Source organism: Ursus arctos, unplaced genomic scaffold (genome assembly GCF_023065955.2).
Source record: "Ursus arctos isolate Adak ecotype North America unplaced genomic scaffold, UrsArc2.0 scaffold_23, whole genome shotgun sequence".
Classification (NCBI taxonomy): domain Eukaryota; kingdom Metazoa; phylum Chordata; class Mammalia; order Carnivora; family Ursidae; genus Ursus; species Ursus arctos.
Genome location: NW_026622908.1, coordinates 20,135,440 through 20,156,757, shown reverse-complemented (window position 1 = coordinate 20,156,757; position 21,318 = coordinate 20,135,440). Strand labels below are relative to the sequence as shown.

General features: G+C 44.7%; 1 protein-coding gene across 2 annotated transcripts in view; it reads left to right on the top strand.

Annotated features, from left to right (window-relative positions):
• WT1 (WT1 transcription factor) overlaps nucleotides 1–21,318 on the top strand; it is a 47,261-nt gene that overhangs the window by 4,973 nt on the left and 20,970 nt on the right. The window contains exons 2-5 of one of the 2 annotated variants that reach the window (XM_057317301.1): nucleotides 1,406–1,528; nucleotides 2,005–2,107; nucleotides 11,989–12,066; nucleotides 13,098–13,148. In XM_057317301.1, coding sequence (XP_057173284.1) covers nucleotides 1,406–1,528; nucleotides 2,005–2,107; nucleotides 11,989–12,066; nucleotides 13,098–13,148 — 355 coding nt within the window. The remainder of the gene's footprint in view (nucleotides 1–1,405; nucleotides 1,529–2,004; nucleotides 2,108–11,988; nucleotides 12,067–13,097; nucleotides 13,149–21,318) is intronic. The other variant, XM_057317302.1, reaches the window with a different exon arrangement.

The following is a 21,318-nucleotide window of genomic DNA, read 5'->3' as shown; positions in this document are numbered from 1 at the left end:
CTCCCACTCCGACGCACCGCACTGCCCGGAGTGGGCAGGAGAAGCGCTGTCTTTGTTTTTGTTGGGCGAGGTTATGTTTCAAAGATGGGGTAACGGTCTCCTTCCTCTGTCCATCCTTTAAGTCTTCACAGACACTCGTTGAAGAGCCTCCTTCATGCCTGGGGCAAGAGTGGGGGTGGAGGGCCGTTTGACCCATCCCACTCCCAAAAATTGAATGGAGTTTGGAATCCAGCGCAATGGCTGGGAGGGGGTTGGGAGAATGGGCAGGGGATGGGTCGGCACCGTGGCCCTGCGCGAAGCCTATGTGAAGCTCCGGGAGAATCTCATTCGCCTCTTGGCCTGGACATCAGACCAGAGACTCTGGGGCCTGCGCATAAAAAGAGAGATACCACCATTCCGCTCAGAGCCCCGGGACCGACCTTTATTGTAGCTGGAGAATGCTTTTTCCCCAGAGGTGGCGACAGTTTTCCAGAAGCTGGTGGGGTATATGTTTAAAGCAATTTAATAATAATCACAGAAGACGACCACGTTTTTCGACCAAGACACCACATTCTGTTACTCAGCCTTCGCAGAGTTGGGGAAGAACACCGTCGGTAGGGAAACTGGCAGGGGACCCGTGCACTGCCAGGGAGAGGAAGGGACCTACAGTGTCAGGTACACTCTAGAACAGGCACGCTTCCCCGCCTGGGGCGCGAGGAACGTGCCCCCCCCCACAATGCTGGTCAGAGTAAGGACGCACTGGATGCAAGTTGGGTCCGAGAGGGTAAGGCGGAGGGTACAGGGCGGATGCCAGCCGGCCCAACTGAAAGGGCCTCTTCTGTTAACCCTCACCAGCTTTCCCGAGGGCCTTGGGTGTCGTGGTGTCGGATCGCGCAGCCTCAGATAACATTACTCAGTAATTACTCTACCCATAAGACCCATGCCATTTAACTGGCTCCGAGTAATTAATGAAAGTTGGTGCGCGGTCCCCTGATTTACGGCTCCGAGTCAGCGCGGGGTCAGCTGAACAGATTCATTTCGCTCGCCCGCGCTGCCCCTGAGCAAGAGCCACGGTGTTTGTTTTTGGAGGTGAAGAACTTTCTCTGGCGAGTGGTTGGCGGTTTTCATACTTCACTTGCCTGAGGTTCGGTTCAGGAGCGGCAGACAGCGTGGAAGACGAGGGGCGTAAATGAATCGGGAAACGGCGGGAGGTCAGGGTTTTATTGGGAAAGGGCTGCGAGCTGGCCCCGAGGTCACACCTTTGGTCTGGGGCCCGGCTTCCCGCCGAAAGTTCTGGAGGCCGGTGGGGTGGCATAATCCTCCGCTGGGGTTTCGAGTTCAGGGGCTGGGCGCTCCTCGACCCCGGTTCTGGCTTAGTGGACCCGGCTCCCCGCTGACGCTGTGCTTCTCTCCGCCGCGCTCGCAGGATACAGCACAGTCACCTTCGACGGGACTCCCAGCTACGGTCACACGCCCTCGCACCACGCGGCGCAGTTTCCCAACCACTCTTTCAAGCACGAGGACCCCATGGGCCAGCAGGGCTCTCTGGGTAAGCAGGCGGGAACGATGTGGGGTCCTTCTCCCCTCCTTTCGTGCCACCCCCGTCCCCGGAATTTCCAACCCACAGCACATGGTGAGAGAAGGGACTTTTAGAAATAATCAGCCCAATCTCACTCAATTTAAAAGAAAAGATTGAGCTTTGCCCGCACTCCCAGTATGTTAGTATGACAGCTCTACCCAAGCAAGCCTACGAATGTCTCGAAGGTCTTTTCCGTGTACTAGGAAGTGACTGCTAAGGGAATGTGAAGTGAGAAGCAGATTAGCTCCTTACGGTCTGGACGCCCTCTCTTGGCACGCCCCGGCGTCCAGGCCAGTTGCTCCCAGCTTAGCCTCGGAGCCTGGCTGGGGATACTCTCTCTCCCAGATTCTGCCCGCGTTCTCGCACCCCCGCACCCCCACGCCCACCCCCACTCCCACCCTGAGCCCTTGGGGCGCGCTCACTCCGCTCTCCTCGGCTCTCCGCAGGCGAGCAGCAGTACTCTGTGCCGCCCCCAGTCTATGGCTGCCACACCCCTACCGACAGCTGCACAGGCAGCCAGGCCCTGCTGCTGAGGACGCCCTACAGCAGGTAGGAAGGCGCTCGGCAGCGTGTCTGGGTCCCCGGGACCCCGGAGGGGGCGCGCGAACCCGCGGGAGCGCGAACGTCGGACGCGGGCAGCTTGGACCGTGGGCATGCAGGGTCCTGGAGGCAAAGGACGCTTTTAGTTCTTAAAGCAAATGTAAGCGGATCTCCTGGCTCTGATTTGAAAGTAGGTTTCCTTGTCTCCCGGCGTTCCTGTTTTGAATATAAACGAGGGCGGTTACTGTTTGAGCTAAAGAGTGGCGTTTCGAGAAGTTATTTTTTTAAGGGCGCTTTAAGGAGCCCTTAACTTCCTCGGGACCGAAGATTAAACATGGAGTCCACTCCCCCTGCGTTCTTCTTACTTCCCAGTCCCCTCCTCGCCCACTGGCCACAGCGGCCGGCCTTCTCTGGGAGTAACTCGAGGGCGCGTACACTCGGACCACAGCCTGCTCCGTGTGCTGCAGTCTGGCTGCAGCGGCGCTCGGTGGGCGTGGTGCCCAGCGCCAGGCCCCGCGCCTGGACGCGACCCCGAGTGCGGGCCGGACGGTTGTCGGGTCGCAGCAGTGGCCTCCGGGGACACTGCTCCAGCCAGGGCCGGCTCTCCTTCCCGTTCCAGGGAGGCAGAAGACCAGCTTCTTTTCCTTCCAAGCTTTTTTCCTGTCCCTCGTGCGTTCTCCCGGCTCTCGCTCCACCCTCCACCTTCTCTCCCCCAAATTTATTCTTCAACTTTGGGTGAACTTGGCCGGCATCCCGCTTCTCCGATAGGGTTGCCTAGTAACTGGTGCACACACCGGCGCGCGCGGGGCTGGAAGGTGGGGCGGGGGGAGGGAAGTGGCTGCTCTCGGCCTTTGAGGCGGGGGATTGGGCGAGCATTACCTCATATTCCGCCCCTACCCCCCACCCCGGTGCAGCGGGGATCCTGATACCGACAGCCCCCAAACTCATCTCCATCCTCCCCCCTCCGCTCGAGGACCCGGGGCTGACGTCAAGGGAAGGAGGTAGTGAGGTAATGAAGGAAGGAAAAGCGCCTGCCCTGGGAGATTGGGTGGGGGGAATGGCCGCGCCTGGGGGACCTCCAGTCCCACAGGTGGAGGAGGGGAAGGAGTCTTCGCTCCCCAGCCGGGGGCGGCGCATCCCAAAGTCTTAGTGTGCTTATGAAATTGAGCCTGGGACTGGTATGATTCTCCTATCGGGGGAAGTACAGGGTCGAGCCCCTTCCAGTTCTGTATGCCTGAGGCGCACGGACTTGGGAAGCCTTTCCTTTTGATGGGAAAATCCGGCATATCTAATTGGATCTTGAATTCGAGATCACTATGCTTCCCTTCCCTTCCCTTCCCTTCCCTTCCCTTCCCTTCCCTTCCCTTCCCTTCTCTGCACCTTCCCCTTCCTTTCTCCTTTCTCTCTCTCTTTCTTTGAGTGAGAAAGAACAAAGGAATGCATGAAGGTTGCAGAGAGGGAGAGAGAGAGGTAGAATGAGCACACCTCCTCATCCTCCTTTTCTTTCTCACTAGCTAGAATCCAGTTCTGTTCTTTGGCACCTCAGTCCCAGTGTCCTGTCCCAAGCCCACAGCCTTTGTGCTTCCCCTTGGTGGGTTCCATCACTGGAATGGGTGCAGGACCCACAACCATTCTCTGTTGTGAACACTCCCACTCCCACCAGCAAAACTGTGGTGGCAGGGCCATTCCCACCCTTCTTGAGGAACTGTTCCTGCCATTGCCAGAGTGGCATTGCTGTTATTGGAGTAGCCATTGGGGGTGTTGTTGGAATGGTTTCCTATGGGATGACCTTGGCCCACTCCTCCCTCCTTGATTCCTGATTGGAGCCTTAGGTAGAGAGGAAGACCTTGACAGTGGAGTGGGTGCTGTTTAGATGTGCTGGGATACCTCCTTGGGGGTTGGGGTCGGGGAGGCATTGGAGTCTGGTTCAGAAGGGCACAGATACACACGTTTCTTACTCTCCTCCCTCCCAAGCCTAGAACCACACTAGGAAGGGGCCATCAGGGCCTGAGCAGCCTAGAAAGAGGAGGTGGGGATAAAGTGATCACCGCCACTGGTTTAACAATTCTGAAACTGAGTCCTTGCTGTGGATTTTGACTGAGGGCTGAATTTGTGGTTGTCATGGAAGTAGGAAAAGTCACTCGCATTGCATTTTATAGGTAAAATTCTCACATTTCTAATCCAGCTTCTGATTGTCCACTATATGAAGCAATTTTGTCAGGTTTATCTTTTGGAAATATTTGCTTATCCCTTTCTTCTTTCTATGTAATTGGAATTTTTTTTTGCTTCTGATTTTTATATTTACATCACAAAGATAGCATTTTCTTCTGTTAAAGAAAATTTCTAAACACTAACATCTAAGAAAGAATTTGTGACTCCTGTAGGAAAAGGTTTGCTCTATTGAAGCTTCTACTGTCTTTGAAGTTCCATTCACCCTAAATTCATTACATTTCTAATTACTCTTCGAAGGTCAGGTACTTCCCCTGCACTAATGATGAATGGACAGGTGTAGGGATGTTTTAAAATTCATTCTATGCATCGACATTATTGCAGTTCTGTCATTTCCTTCTTTCTTACTCCTAAAAAAAGTTTGAAAGGGTACTGAAATGCTTTTATGAATACAATGTTTGAAAAAGCATAGGAAACAAAACTAAACTGTTATCACTTAATGGCTTAACATTTGGGTTTTAGATATTCAGTGGTGCTTCTTTGGTCCCTGGCTCCATTCCCTTCTGTCTAAAATTGGGACCTCCTGGGAAAGGCTTGCTTGTATTTCGTTTGCCATGTTGCACTTGACCCCCTGGGGCAGCCTGCCCAGCCTCTTCCCCGCTGCCCTTCCAAAGCTTCTGTCTCTCCAATCTTGAATTTAGTCCTCCCTCCCACCATGAAATAAAGGTAATGGTACATATACTAATAGTAAATAAGCAGTGAAGAATGAGAATTTGCTTTGAGAAAATTCTCAAAATTCTCTTCTTGTTAGGAGAGAACTATCCAGTGACTCTCTCTCCTCTCTCAGGTAACAGATCTGAGGAGTTACAGCTGCACACATTTGTGTGTGGATGTGAACGACAGCGAATAGAAAATGTCCCCAATCAACTTATGGGAAGTGATAGGAGATAGTTTTCCCCATCCTCTCCGCCACCCTCCAATTTGAAGGTGTGTAGCGTTCTGTCTAAAGGTCACGAAGGCTTCTGAAACCAGATTGCAGCCCCTAGGGGACCCAGTGACCATAGCTGCATGAAACATGAGTAAACGATGAGGATTTATTGCATGCTGACTATGTGCTACTGGGCACTGTGCTAAGTGCTTCACTCTGTTCACTCATTTACTTCTTCCAATTACTTCGTGAGATAGGTACTCTAATCTCTACTCTACTGGAGAGGAAACAGGTTCAGAGACTCGAAATACCTTGCTTAAGTCACACAGCAAGTCAGAATCAAGACCAGAACTGGATCCTCAGTCTCTGTGATTTCAAAATCTCGGAGGGATTCCAGGCCACTCAGCTTCCTTCACCTGGAATGTTCCTCTTACACCATCTGTACCAGTACTGTTGCTCATGAGTACGCAGAGCAAATGCTTATATAGACTTACTTCATCCGGGCACCACTCTAGGTACTTTACAAGTATTGGCTTCTTTAATCCACAAGACTCTTTGAGGCATGCAATAGGTTATCATCCCCATTTCACAGAGGAGGCTCTAGGAGGTGACTTTGCCTAATATGACCCAGTAAGGGACAGAGCTGGTGTTTGATTTCACATAGTGAGGTTTCAGAATCTATCCACTTCACCCGGCCACCTCTCCTGATGAATAAGCCATTTTCTTTCCAAAGGTGGCGTCTGTCCAGGGTCTCCCTAGAGAACGGTCTTTATTTCCCAGTTCTGAAAGAAATCCCATTATCCATTAATTTTATCCATAACTTTCAATAGAAGGCCCTTAATGGATTGGGGGCAGCGTTGTTCCTGGTGAGTACTGTCAGAAGCAGACTTGAGCTTTCTCCTGAAGCCCTCCCACCCAAAGCAGCTATCTGTCCTTCAGACTTCAGACTCCTCTAGCTTTGCCTTAACCCCTGGGTGTGAGCTGTTGGGGGTGAAATTCAGTCCAAATACCTGAAGACCCTTCTCCCTATCCATCCAGACCCAGCAGAAGGACTGCTTCTGGGGCACTGTGCTTGTGCTCAGAGGCAAGTTTCCAGGCGAGGTTGGACCTCTTGCTCTCCTGAGCGTAGAGAGTAGTGAGTCCACTCTCACTAAGCACAAATTTGTCCTGAATTCCACCTAGAACAAGCAGCTAGCCGTGCCTTCCCTGCTCACTTCCTTTGAATCTTCTTCCACAAACCCCTCTGCGTTCTCTGCTTGCTGATCTCCTTGGAGCCCCCCATCCCTGACTCTGCCCAGTTTATGGGTTGATCTTCACAACTACTTTGAAAAGGAGTTCTGTGCCCTGTATTTGAAAAATATTCCCCACACATTTTTTTTTTAGATATTCTAGTCATTTCTTGCTCTTTTATTAAGTTTGCATATCCTTCTTTAGCAACGGTGCTACCAATTTAAATGTGCCTATTTCCTTTTGCCGCTTAGTAGGTAAAACTCTTCCACCTTGGGAAGAAGTAACTGCTGATTCAAATATTCTTTCAAATATTCGGTTGTTGCTGCAGATTGTTTTTCATGTGAGAGAGATTTCCGTAGCAGCCATAGAGTTTCTGGGGAATCCAGGTCAGCGGGAATTGCGTTATCTACCATTGAGCTTGGCCTTCCACATAGACGTGAATCAGAGGGACAGATCATGCCCAGGGAAATGAAATGACAATTGAGAATGCCTCTTTTCACTTGCCTATCTACGTACACTTTACATGGTGTAAAGTTCCACTTAAGACAATACTGGTATTTGTTTCCCACATCAGTAGGCACGAATGAAGGCCGAAAGTCTGAAGTGGTTTCCAGGGGTGGGCAGTGTTATCATAACCAAAGGCTTGAAATGGACTTGTCTCCAGGGAGGGGGAAAAATCTAGTTTCAAATATTCCTGCAACTTTTGTGCTGACCAAGTGTTTATTAATAGAAGTTGAATCCCCAGTGGGTTTTTCTTTGGTTAACTGGTGAGCTTGAGAGAAATAACAATACCAAGAGATTGACTGTAAAATAATTATTCACCATGGCCTGCTGGGCAGAAATTTCCCAACAGGCAGCCTCCATGGCGCCTTGGAGGGAAGAACGCAGGAAAAGGGCTGCGCGGAGGTCTGGCTGCAGACTCCGTGCCTGAGCCCTGGTTATCAGGTAGGGGGAAACCCGCAGAGGCCTCTGTCGGTGTGGGGTAGAGCTGTTGCAGCAAAAGCTGGCCATCAAGAATTCTGATCACAGAGGCCAGCTATATCTATCTGCATCTTTCCTGGTTGGCATTTTCTTTTTTCATTCTTTCTTTTTCTTCTTCGATCTCGTGGGGGAAACTCTTTACTTCCACCAAAGTGCTCCTTTGCCAGCCGACAACCATCTGGCAGAGGTAACGGCAACTTCAACCAGGTTCGAGAGCTCCGTTCCAGAGGTGACATGAACTTTTCTACCTTGTTCTGCTGAATATAGTAAACACACTCAGAGATGAAAATATACTTGAATTACACATGCGTTTGAAGAGTGGGGGAGTCCCAGCCCTGATAATAGCTGAGGGCTTTCTCCCCCCCTTCCTTTCTTTTTTGTGTGGAGGTCGAGAACTCAGTAATACTGCAGTCCAGGCCAAAACAAACTCTGTATGATCTACTACCGATTTCCTTTTAAGTTCCTCTTTTTGCTAGGACTCACTTCCTTTTATTTTACTCCAACTTGCATTAATCCCAGTTATAGAAGTTTCTTTCCTCTCTCCCTTGCTTCCAACTTCAAACATTTCTTACATAGGAAACAAGGAACCTTTAAAAAAAATCTACTTAAAAAATATAAAGGATACCATGACTTTTGGAATATATTTTGGCAGCCTGCGATTTCAGAGTTCACTTCCGAACAGAGTTAGACGGGGAGCTGAAATGCCTACGTGACCACTGTGGTTTGCTTTGAGCCAAACCACCTGCTTATCTGATCTCCTCTGGGAATGAAGTGGTCGACACCTACAGCGGTTATTTAATAATTAGATGCTTTATTTGTCAGAGGCCATATATTCCTTGACCAGTGCTGCCTCTTTCTGTGGGTTTTCATGATGAAAGCTGGGTGTTGACAGATTGCCCAGAGAGATCAGACCTGGAGCATGCTCGGGCCCGGTATTTTTAGCTCGGGTTCACATTCTGTCTCCTCCCCGACAGCGGTTACTGCCATGCTGTCATTGACTTCCAGTGAAGAGGTTGTGCCAGCCAAGCTGACTGACCGAGCCCCCGAGGAACCCCAGCCAGCAGAAGGCAGGATGTGGTTAAAATGGTGCTCCGATCCTATCACTGGACTCAGGAAACCTATTCGTAGCTTGGGGATTTTCCAAAAGTCCGTCTCCCCTATCGCCCTTCCCATCTTCTCTCCCCTCAAGAGGATTTGCAAGCTGAGCTATCAGGACCACTAAAACCAGAAGTGGGCTCCTCCTGCGGTCTTGGCATTCTTAGCTGAAAGGGATGTGGCAGGCATCTTGCATCTTGTAACTTTCTGGAGACAGAGAAGGTCACCATGCTTCCTGAAGCATATTCTCTTTCACCTCCAGACTTGTCTGTATCATTGTTATGTTATGATTGCTGTTATTTAAGTGGTAGAGGATGAGCTTGGAGGCCAAAGGATACCAGGATGCCCTCAGAGGGGTGCGGCAGGTGGGATGGGGGCATCAGGCAAGCCAGCGCAGGCACTTCTGTAAGCCCCAGTCTTCCTCTGATAAATGGGGATCATAACTATATCTGTCTCACAAAGTTGTGGGACATACTGAGGATGTGTGAAAAGTACTGTGCAAAATTTGATAGGTGAGAAAAAATTAAAATATATTATCTGGGTAGTCTTCAAAGAGCCACTTTTAGGGCTTTCCAGCATCCCTGTAAAGTTAGACTGATTGAGATTAATATTTCCATTTTGGCAGGTGAGAAAACTGAGGTACAGAGTGCTGAACTGATTGGCTCAAGGTCCTAAAACTTATAGAGCAGTATTGCCCAATAAAACCAACGCAAGCTATACACACACACACACACACACACACACACACACACACACACACACATATATGGAATTTATTGGAATTTGGAATTTGTTAGTAGCTGCATTAAAAAAATAAGACTGTGAAGGGGGCGCCTGGGTGGCACAGCGGTTAAGCGTCTGCCTTCGGCTCAGGGCGTGATCCCGGCGTTATGGGATCGAGCCCCACATCAGGCTCCTCTGCTATGAGCCTGCTTCTTCCTCTCCCACTCCCCCTGCTTGTGTTCCCTCTCTCTCTGGCTGTCTCTATCTCTGTCACATAAATAAATAAAATCTTTAAAAAAAAATAAGACTGTGAAATTAATTTTTAAAATATTCTATTTTAAAATAGTGAAAATCTTGGGGCGCCTGGGTAGCTCAGTCAGTTAAACGTCTGACTTCGGCTCAGGTCATGATCTCGGGGTTCTGGGATCAAACCCCATGTTGGTCTCCGTGCTCAGTGGGGAATCTGCTTCTCTGCCTCTCCCCCTGCTCATCCTCTCTCTTTTTCTCTCTCAGATAAATAATATCTTTAAAAACACAGTCAAACTCTTACTTCAGTGTGTGACACTAGCCATATTTCAAGTGCTCAATAGCTGTGTGTAGGCAGCTGTCATACTGTGAGTATAGAGTATTGACTAAGTACACACTAGGAAGATACATAAAGGTAAGACATAGACTGTTCAGTTGGGAAAATTTGCTTTCTGGGGGCTGAGAAAATGGCCTTAAAAATATTTTCTCTTTGGGGTTCTTCCTTCTAGAGAGCCTTAAGAATCTACTGGACTATTCTTTAAGTCTGTGAGAAAATTCCTAAATCATAAAGTTAGATATTTGGCATTCATTAACCCATGTGCGTAAACTTCTGTCCCCCATCTTGCTTCTCGGCCCTCTTGAAAATTATGGTCTTAGTCTTAGGCAAGGATGAAATAATTTCAGAAAGATCCCACATCCCAATAGGGCCTAGGAAAATTGTCAAGCGGAGCTGAGTGATTTTAGTTGGTGAACAATTTTTTAAAAATCAGTGACAAAAATACAGAGCTGCCTGGGGAATACAATGCCTGTTGGCTGAGATTAATGACAAGATTAATAAATGGATTGCTTGATGAAAAGGCGCAAGAGAACAAAAACCAGTAGAGACTGTGGAGGAGGCTGCTTATTAATGAGCTGTCAGCCCAAAGAAAGTTCAAGAAACTCTTCTGTGTTAAATGCAGCAGGGCTGGCACTTCTAATAAAAATTGGGGGTCCTTCAGGAATTAATTACATCGGCCTTACAGCAAGAATTTGTGGAATTGCGAAACGTAGTGGCACAGACCAGCACGGGCCGCTACTGCAAATGGAGAAGCTGCAGGAGAAACTAATCATTTTTTTTCATTGATATGTAGGATATTGTAGTAGCATAATAGCCAGTCAGACCCGAGGATGAATGATGAGGTCCAGATATACACTAATGAAAGGACACCATACTTGGAGCTTGAAGTAACTTCACATTTCATATGTAAAATTCCCTCCTGGAATCTGATTTTCTCCTTATCCTGTGTGCCCGCCACAAAGGAGTTCCAGATCATTTTCAGAGTGATTATACGAACGGCAGAGCGACTCTGCCATGATTTATCAAGCTATGCCTAGAGGGGTGCAACATCCATTTATTCCGAGTTGCTGTGATTTCCCCGACCTCTCCACAAGTTCCCAGTTTGGCTGGCCCCACAAAAGCTTCTCTTAATTAAAATTCGGTGTTGCCTCTGCCCGAGGAAGCGATCCAAAGGCGTGGCATGATAAGATAGAGATTGTCTAGGTTTGGGGTCTGACATTGAAAGCTTCTCTCTCTCTCTTCTGCTATGAAGGTAAAGGGAAGGTATTCCTCTGTCATGTGTTTAGACCGAGGGTTCCCAGACAGCCCATTCATCTCTTGGGTCTCGAATTTCATAATTAACCATTTCAGTTCAGGACTGAATGTATTCCTCATAGAGCTTGAAAATTAGGGAGATCTCTTCTAATTGATTGATCTGCCGCTTTCCTAGGAAATGAGATGAATATAAGAGGAGAGGAGAGAATAACTTTTGGTTGGTTTACGTGATAGTGTACTTTCTCCTTTGGGGTCTTAATGGAAACGATCAGCCATTATTTTCCTTCTTAGAGCTTGATAGAACTGGGGCTTTTTTTTTTTTTTTAACTCTATTCGACTTGTACCAGGATTATACAATTTCTCAAGAGGAATTCCTTCAGTTGTGCATAGACTTTACCATCCTCTTTCTTTTGCTTGTCACATCCTTGAGTATTAGACCATCCACCACCCATCACTCTTTGACTTTTCAGACCCTCATAATCCACATGATACTTATCCTTTTGATTAAAACAACTTAATGGCCTTTTCACGAATAATTAATCTGCCGTCTTTTTACTTTCAGCTCCAGGCTTTTAACTTTAATGTTGAGTTATCCAGCCTGTGTTGCCTTTCAAGAGTTCTACTCCCTTTAGCCTCTTCCCCTAAAAGGTTTAATACCTTTTCAGAAACTTCAGTGTTTGCTATACTCAGGTTTTTTAAAGGCTTCCAGATTACTCTCACAGCCTTTCTGGTCTGTGTGAAGTGAGTAACTGTGCAGGAATCAGTGGGGTGAAAACAAAATCATTTCAGACTCACGATATTCTGTCATTTTGGAAAACATGGAGGCTTTCGCTGCAAAGAAAAGGTAAAACACCATTGCTTTTTGAAGAAATAATTGTATATTTCTTTGTAGTTATGTGTTTCTAACTCTGGATATTTTTCTAACAGTGACAATTTATACCAAATGACCTCCCAGCTTGAATGCATGACCTGGAATCAGATGAACTTAGGAGCCACTTTAAAGGGGTAAGGTTTTCTCTGTTCCATTGCCCTTAAACAAAAACATACACCTGTTTGAACCATTTTAAAGGCGCTTATAACTCACGAAGAAAATGCAGTTTTAGGAAAATGGTCATGGGTCTCTGTAGAATTAAGCTGCTTTCCTCCCTCCCCTAGTTGGTGGGTTGTATTCAGTATTAAATTTTTAGGAATATAAACACGGGATTTTTGTGTGTGTCCAAAACAAGGGAGTTGAGAATATTGAGAAAACGTAATCTGGCCTTTACTTATTGTTTTAGAGTTCTTCAAAATTGTGTCAGTTCAACTTCATTTAACGCTTGTTTTGCTAGTGATATCGCAGATGTTATCTCTGTATCTTATCGAGAAATACTTTCGGTTTATAATGCCCGGGATCCAAATTCATATTTGATTGCTGATGATTTGGACACTTTTAAGTCAGATGTGCTCACACCTGGTTGTACCAACGGGTTCTCTTCATGCTCGATAGTCACAACAAGGAGAACACAGCATAGGCAGGGGAGATTCCTTGCACCTGGAAATTTTAAAAGGCAAATAGGTGGGACTTGCTTTCAACAGTATAAGAACTCACTGTTTGCTTTCTCAAGTCTGAGTCAATGGGCATTAGGATCTGACTCCATTGAAGTCCCGGCAATGTAGCAGGTGCTTGTCTCTGTCCCCTCACTTACTCTTCCTAACAATACTATAAGGCTTAGGTATGGTTACCCTGTTTTCCAAACAAGCAAATCAAGCTCAGAAAGTTACGTAACTTCCCAAGTTCACATCATATTAAGTGGTAGAGCTGGGATTCCAAGCCTGGATCTAATTCCAAAGCAGAAGCTCTTTCCAGCCTCCCTATGCTACCTTCTACCCCACCATCAGCCCGGGGGGTGCAGGAGACTAAGTCCAACACTTTGGACGAGACAACTAGCTTCACATCTCTGTGTATTAGTGGCTTTTCATTGGATTCTGGGATCTGGGGGGCTTACTAGAACCACGCATGCTCCATTCCCCATTCCCCACCTCTTCTTCTCTTCTAGAGTTGCTGCTGGGAGCTCCAGCTCAGTGAAATGGACAGAAGGGCAGAGCAAGTGAGTGGACGATACGATGATGGCAAAGCCAATGATGTAGGCCTTGTTGACTGGCTCCTGGGGCGATGCAGGAGTTAGCATTGGCAGTGGGTCATCAGGGTAGCAGTTGGTGCAACGGGATGGGAAGGATCTCTCCCCCCCTCTCTCCCTCTCCCTCCTTCTCTCTCTCTGCCTCTTATTTGTCGTAGATATACTGTGAGCAAAAATGGAGTTGGTGACATTTCTCATCAACATACTTCTAGAAAACAACTTTTACAATGATGCACTAGGAGCCCTGCTCATTTCCTCTGGAATGTTTTACAAAACACTAAATTTGTAGTATTATACATCTTCCTGTTAGATCAGTCAAATCTTTCAGGCATACATAACTTACTTTTTCTCTATTTGCTTTTAAATCTCTCAGGGAGAACTTAATTTTTACCCCAAGTCTGTAGCCAGAATTCTTATAAAAACTTTTTTTTTTCCTTCTCAAACATCTGTGCCTTCCCCAGCCCTATAGCCTGCACCCTGGGACATTTCTGTAGCTATTTCTTTTGATTTTATTTTCTCTGATTGAACACCAGAATCCGTCTCCCTCTTCTCATCCCTCTTTCTTTTGTTGGCTCAGTCCTGGCTTTTGGATCACCCTTCAGTGATCATAGAGTTGTTTTTCAATCTTCCAGGACTTACTGTTAGATCCTTCTCTCCACCCCTTCCCCCATTTTTTCTGCTATTTTATCCAAACTCAGCTTCCTCTCTTCTAGACCCAAAAGTAAAAAAGCCTGTTGATTTGAAATTTTCCTCTCCATACTTGCATCCAAGGGGCTGCTGACAATTTCAGCATTTTGTCTTTCTACCTACTCTCAACTTGTCTGATGTTTCTTGGCTTCTTGCTCTTATCCTTTGTTTCTGGATCCCTTCCTTTTCTTCTCTCTCCTCTTCTCAGAATTTCAGAAACTGCCCCACATTAAATGCCAAGAGAAGACAGAACTTGATTGTGAAGTGAGTAGTATGTTTCAATTTCTAAAATTTCTTCATGCTGGAGTACAGGGTTTGTTTGTTTGCTTAATTACAAAAATTACAGATAGGGAATCTTGGCATGTGTTTGATTCTGGGTCTTTCCATAGTTGAGATAATTTTGATACCTTTTAAGGTCTTTAGACACATGATATTAGTCACTTGCTGGGGAATCAGAAGCTATATTGTAAAGATGAAGCACAAAGTGTGAATAGTTTGTTTTGTTCTATCCTCTTTAAGGAAAAAAAAAAGCTAGAAGAGTTTTTATTGGTCTGGTGCTTACATTTTGGAAAAGGATTTCTGACACCAAAATGTATTTTCTTGAATGCTGTTTTTAGTCAGAAAGCTGAATGAAATGGATAAAATGTCTCCAATAGATAGTCCCACGGAAGAGCAACTCTTTGGAGAGCAGAGTTGCAATTGTATAGCTTACTAACACCTTCTCTCTAGCTACAGATTTATCCCTTTAGACTGTATTGTAAGTCAACTAACGTCTGCTTCCATTTGTGATTTGACAGTTTATCTAAGGGTGGATGCTAACGTTACTGGGCCCTGTGTAAGGGGCTTTACGTGTGCTTTCTCCTTCGACCTCGTGACAATCCTAGGATACCAGGGTATGTTCATCTTTCAGATGAAGAGGGTGGAGAGACTAAGCCACCTAATTCAAGTTCACATAGCAACGTGAACTTTATTTTTAATTTATTTATTTTTAAAGATTTTATTTATTCATTTATAGAGAGCGACCGCACGAGTGCACAAGCAGGGGGAGCAGCAGAGGGAGAGGGAGAAGCAGGCTCTTCGCTGAGCCAGTGTGAACTTTAAAATGCTTGTTGTGATGTGTAGATTGATATTACAACCCACTGATGTGTCACGACTCACAGTTTGCCTCTCTTACGGCTCTTAAAAATGGCTACTCCTTAGCTCTTTCCTCCAAGCCCCTGAACTGCCGAGAACTGAATTCTGTTGAATCTGTTATTCCGGTAGAAAATTGGGCTTTTCTCCAGGGGAGACACAATCCTTCTCTCTGATGCCATATTCACTTCCTCTTGTCATGCAGTTAATATGGAAAATACATATGAGTAAAGATATTCCACGAAGAAAGATAGATAAAATTTTTTTTAACTTAAATCACAGCTAGTGTCTTGACACTATTTGAAATCAATGGTAAGAAAAATCACGGTGATATGATAGATATATAACAGAAAATTCCTGTTTTGCCTCTTGTTTTGGAGAAAAAAGATAATTTCCATATCACTCATAAAAATGAGACATTATCCCAATATTTTTTAAAAAGATTTTATTTATTTATTTGACAGAGAGAGAGACAGCCAGCAAGAGAGGGAACACAAGCAGAGGGAGTGGGAGAGGACGAAGCAGGCTCCCAGCGGAGCAGGGAGCCCGATGTGGGGCTCGATCCCAAGACCCTGGGATCACAGCCTGAGCTGAAGGCAGACGCTTAATGACTGAGCCACCCAGGCGCCCCCCAAATTTTTTTAATTAAAAAGATCATGAACTTCAGACAAACCCCCATTAAATATTTGTTCATATCTTTTTTCCTTGAAAATTTTACTTAAAAAAGAATAGGGTTTTTTCCTTGTGTCCTAAGCAAGTCCTTGGAGACATCTTTCATTAGATGTCAGGGAGCGGTGTTATTACAACGGGTGGGGACAGGATTTTTAGGGAGAGCATGGGCAAGAGGAGGTGAAAACATGATACAATGAGGAGGAGGGGATACTCTTGTCCCTGACTTACTCCTCTCTCCTCCTTTTTTTATTCATTTTCTGATCTCTGTGTGCCCGTTGGGATCAGGACTACTTTTATGACCTCAAATGGGAGAATATTATATTTCAATTTAAGTCAGAGAAGGTACTTCATGAACCCACTCTCTTAACTGACCCTTTTCATCACTCACAAATGAAATTAGATTTTTTAAGTGGGTCACTGGGAGAGAAGATTGCCAGGGATTCCTTCTAAGCACTAGTCCACCTTTATGAACAAGTTTGTTTATGGTGCTTTTGCGTTCGTTGCTTGCTTTTTATTTCTTTAAAAGCCCTTCCCGTGTGTTCTTAATGGCCGCTGATTTCCCAAACCTGCTCACGAGCTGCAGTTACTCCGTTAGTCTCTGTTTTGTCTCTTCTGAAGAAAATATCCTGCAAAATGCAGTAACACATCAACCTTGACTGTGGTCCAAGTTATTAAAACAAGGAAGAAGTTATTCTCTGGGGAGCTGGGCAGGGGGAGTGGGAAATCGAACACAATAGAAATGTTAAAGGAGTGCTGAGCAGAATGAATGTCCCTTTGCTGGTCCAAGAAGTTCACAGACTGTTGGGAACACACAGTATTTGACCTGTGGATGGTTGAAAGGAAAAACGAAAGACTCACGATGAGTGATGTATGGTGAAAACAAAGCCGCGCATTTCGGTAGGGCCAAGGCTGTCGAATCTGGAGAAAATCCCCGCTAGACATGGTCTCATCCCTGAGAACCTGTGCCAAAAGAGATAACTGTCTTCCCTGGCTGGGAGTTCCAATACACAGCCCAGCACCTTCCCATTCCAGCTCATAAACATAAGGTATTCGTCCAAGAGATTTACTTCTTGAAAATAGATAGCCTGCTTTTAAGTGGCTCCTGGAGCTTGGGATGCAGAGCAAAGGTGGAGAGAAATAGTTCTGTGAATATCAGCATTCCTGAGTGAAATCCTCCAGCTCCACCCCCAGCAAAACTTTGTTAATTTCTCCTTTTAACTGGTTACCTTTATGCCAGGAAAGTGGTTCTTTGTCTTCCCTGGGACTCTACTGGGATCTGTTAGCCATACTTCCAAGACAAACATGGGACTCTTGGGCTGGCCGGGGGGTGGGGGGATGGGAATGGTGGCTGATTTTGAGCTGTGCCTTCTGTTCCTCGCACCTCGGGGTAGACTTAACTTCTTTGCCCTCAATTCTCACTTCCATTCTGCTTGTTTCAACTCTCCTTGGCTGTTCGCCTTTCCCACCCTTTTCTCTTTGGGCATATATCCAATTAACGTATTTAACTTTTTAGATTATTTAAGTAATGCATATAAACTATAGAACACCTAGAAAATACAACTCTATAGGAAAGGAAATTACCCCCCCCCTCAGTAATTCAGACAAAATTACTGTTAATATTATGTTGCATACACTTAAACTTTTTTCTTTTGGGGGGCGGTGAGGGGCAGAGGGAGAGAGAGAATCCTAAGCAGGCTCCACGCCCAGTGCCCAACGTGGGGCTCCATCTCACAACCGTGATATCAGGACCTGAGCCAAAATCAGGACTAACCAACTGAGCCACCCAGATGCCCCTAGACCTTTTCCTACGCATATATATATACATTTGTGTTCTTTTCTTTTTTATAGCAAATGATTGGGCTTCAACTTCCGTAAGCCATTATGAAATTCTGTATTTCAACCATCAAGAAAGTGTTTTGAAAATATTCTCAACTTGTTAAAAAATATTTCATTTAAAAAACTACTTTGGGCTTTATGAACATCATCTCCACACTATGTTTCTATTTTATTTTTAAGCAGGGAGTCATTTTCATCTTGTAAAGTTGAGGGGGAAGTGACAGGTTTGTTAGATCATAAGAAGAAAGAGACCAAGCACGAAGGATAGAAAAGGAAGGTGGTGGTGAAGGGTCCAAGACAGATATGAGGAGAATGATGGACTCAGCACAGAAAGATGAAGTAGGATTCCAGCCTATCGGTAAATGTGTGTGTGTGTGTGTGTGTGTGCGTGTGTGTGTGTTGGAGGGGGAGAAGTATAGCAGATGTGTGGAGGATGTCTTTCATGACCTAAAGGAGTATTTTGGACCTCTCATGTCTGTGTTCCCATCTTGTGCCCTTCTGAGACCCTCTACTCACCATGAATCCTCCCTATCATTTACCCAAGAAAAAAAAATCACAACCTCCAGCTAGGAAAACATTGACATGGAAGCTACAGTGGTAAAAAGTCATCCATATAAACACTTTTCTGAATTGAGGTTCTGTTGCATATTTGAGTAGGTTTTTTTTTCTTATTAAAAGTGAAAAAGTTCATTTACTCTAGCTTTATTTCTAACTCTTTATTTTAAAAAGCAAAGCCACAAATATAATGTTCTTAAGGCTAAGATGGTGACTTTATCAAAATGAAAACAGCTTTTCCCCCCTTGATTATAAAAGTAACACGGGCTTACTACGTATTTAAAAAATCAGACCAGTACCAAAACATCATAAAGGAAAAAGGTATCTGTTATCTCACCACCCGGTAGTCACTAATTTTTATTAGGATGTGTTTCTATCTGCAGAGAGAAACTCCTGGAAACATTTACCAATCTTGTAACTGTAGTTGTCTCTGGAAAGATTACAGGGAGGGGGGAAAGCCTGATAGAGGTGGGTTTAAGAGATCCCAGGAGGAGATAAACTGGAGCCACTTGTACAAAGCTTGCATGGAGTTTTGCTGCAAAAAGGAGGAAAGAAATTGGGGTTCTAGTTCAATGAGGTTAGAATGTCAGGAGAAGGTGGTTTCTTAGTGTTTGCTTTATTTATTTATTTAGCGAGAAGCACCTGCCTGTTTGTTTACTGATGAGAATGATCAAGAGGGAAAAAGTTGTTGGTGGGAGAGGAGAGAATTGCTGGAACACTGTCCTTGAGAGAGCAGAGGCTCCTTGGGAAACTGGCAGCTGGTTAGCTAAGAGCTGAGATAGGTCATCTAATAACCGTTAATCTGCAAGGGCTCTTTGTTTATAAGGATATTAACCCTTAGGTTGTCCTATGCACTACAAGTATTTTCTCCGATTTGTATTTTGACTCTTAATGGTTTTGTTTTTCCCTGTCAGAAAATTTTCTTTTTATAGTAAAAATGATCAGTTTTTGTTTTATGATTTGAAGATTTTGGCTTCAGTATCATGTCTAAAAAGATTTTCCCATCCCAAGATTTTTTTTAAAGTTTACTTATTTATTGGTATTTTTTGGTGTATTTTTAAATTTACTTTTTATATTTAAACATTTCGTTCATCTTGAATTTATTTGGCAATTTGATTCCACCTTGATTTGTTTCTAGACGACCAGCCAGTATCCCAAACTATTTTGAATAATCCAGTCTTTCCTCATTAACTTCAAATATTACCTTTATCAGTCCTTGGGTACTATCAAATTCCTTGGGTCCATTTCTAGATTCTTTACTCTCTCCTTTTGATCAGTCTGATTCTTTTGCCAAGTATTAGACTGTTTTCTTGGCTATAATCTTATAGTCTATTTAAATATCTGATAGAAAATTTCCTAGCATTGTATTTCTTTTTTCAAACTAATTCTGGCTATTATCTCTTGTTTATTCTTCAAGATGAATTTTAGATTCATCTCGTTAATTTCAAAGAAAGTCTTTATCAGGGTGCTTGGGTGGCTCAGTTGGTTAAGCGTCTGACTCCTGATTTTGGTTCAGGTCATGATCTCAGCACCATCTGGCTTGGAACCTGCTTAAGATTCTCTCTCTCCCTCTCCCTCTGCTGTTCCCCACCTTTGCTCATGCACAGGCACTTTCTCTACACACAAAAAAATAATAATTATAAAAGAAGAAAGAAAGTCTTTGTCAATATTAGTCCATTAATGGTGACAAATGCACTTATATTAATGTGAGATGTGAGTAAGGGAGGAACCTGGGCATGAGATATATGGCAACTGTCTATATTATCTTAGAAATTTTTCTGTAAATCTAAAAAATTCTAAAATAACAAGTTTATTTTTTAAGTCTTAATTAGAATTTTGAGTGGATTGCATCAGGTTTAAAAATTAATTTTGGAGAAGATTGACTTTTAAAAAAAACCTAACCCTTTCTTCAAGAATGTGGATAGCCGGGGTGCCTGGGTGGTACAGTTGGTTAAGCATCCAACTCTTGGTTTCAGCTCAGGTTTGATCTCAGGGTCATGAGACCGAGTCCTGCATCAGGCTCCGAGCTCAGTTCCAAGTCTGCTTGGGTTTCTTTCTCCTTCTCCCTGCCCCCCCCCCCAATAAATAAGTAAATCTTAAAAAAAAAAATAAAAGAGTGTGGATGGAATTCCTCAAGATTTTTTCAAATCTTGTTCTGTGTCAGATGTCTCTATTTTGAATTTCCTCCTTTTCAAGACTCTTTAGCAGTCATGCCTCTGACTTCAAAATTTCTTTGAGAATGAGTGTGATTCCATGAATATATTACAAGGATTTTCCTTTGTGTCTTCACCTTGAAATACTTTGTTGTGTTACTAACATTTGTTTGGAGGGTGCCACCTGTGGAAAAGATGGTTATGCACACAGCCTTCACACCTGCAAGCCTCTGTTTCAACTGGAAAAGCAGGGGACATCTTAATCTTAAGAGCCCTGTGCTTGATCCTGATGTTTTAGGGAGGGCAGTTGTTTTGTTTTGTTTTTTTTTTGTTTTTTTATATAATTGAACATAGTTGAGTAAACTTTCTCAGATTTGAGAGTGTGCAAGCAAGCTGGGTAGGAGCCTTTAGGAATCCGGGCTGAAAATCTCCTGCTCCATCTTTCCTGTGCAGGGTTTGTCTCTCATGTGGATCTGGGACAGACGTTCTTGGTATCTAGCAGCAGTTTCTGGCCATAGAGCCAAGAGCCAAGACTGTGAGAACAGCAAATCCAGTGAGTTAAATGGAATTGGGATTCTGATAAACCATCATCTCAATTCCAGACACATGAAAGGAAAGATTCAGAGATTTCTATATGGTCTAATTGAGGTGATCTATGAAAATACACTTCGTGTGTGTGTGTGTGTGTGTGTGTGTGTGTGTGTGTGCGCGCACATGTGTGTGTGTGTGTTGAAGCAGGAATGAAAGTCATGCCAAAAAATTGTCTTCCAAGTGGAGGGGCCAGTAAAATTGTGGTGTTTTTAGATTGTTTTCTCTCCAAACTGTTGTGAGAAACTGGATTTAAATATTTAAAATATCTCTTAGCTCTGCTCTGAGTGTTAAATAGGAGGGAAAATGTTAGTTGGAGGAGGTTTGTGTACCATTTCAAGTAGTGTGGAAAGCTTGATGGCTCACAGGGGCTGATTTATACAAGCATTGTTGTCAGGTTGTTAACCACGCAGCTCGGGTCCCCTTTTAAACAGCAGCTGATGACCAGATTGCATGAGAAGTGAAGACATAGGAGCCATGATATAAAGAAACTTCAAAAGAGGAATACAAAATAGGTT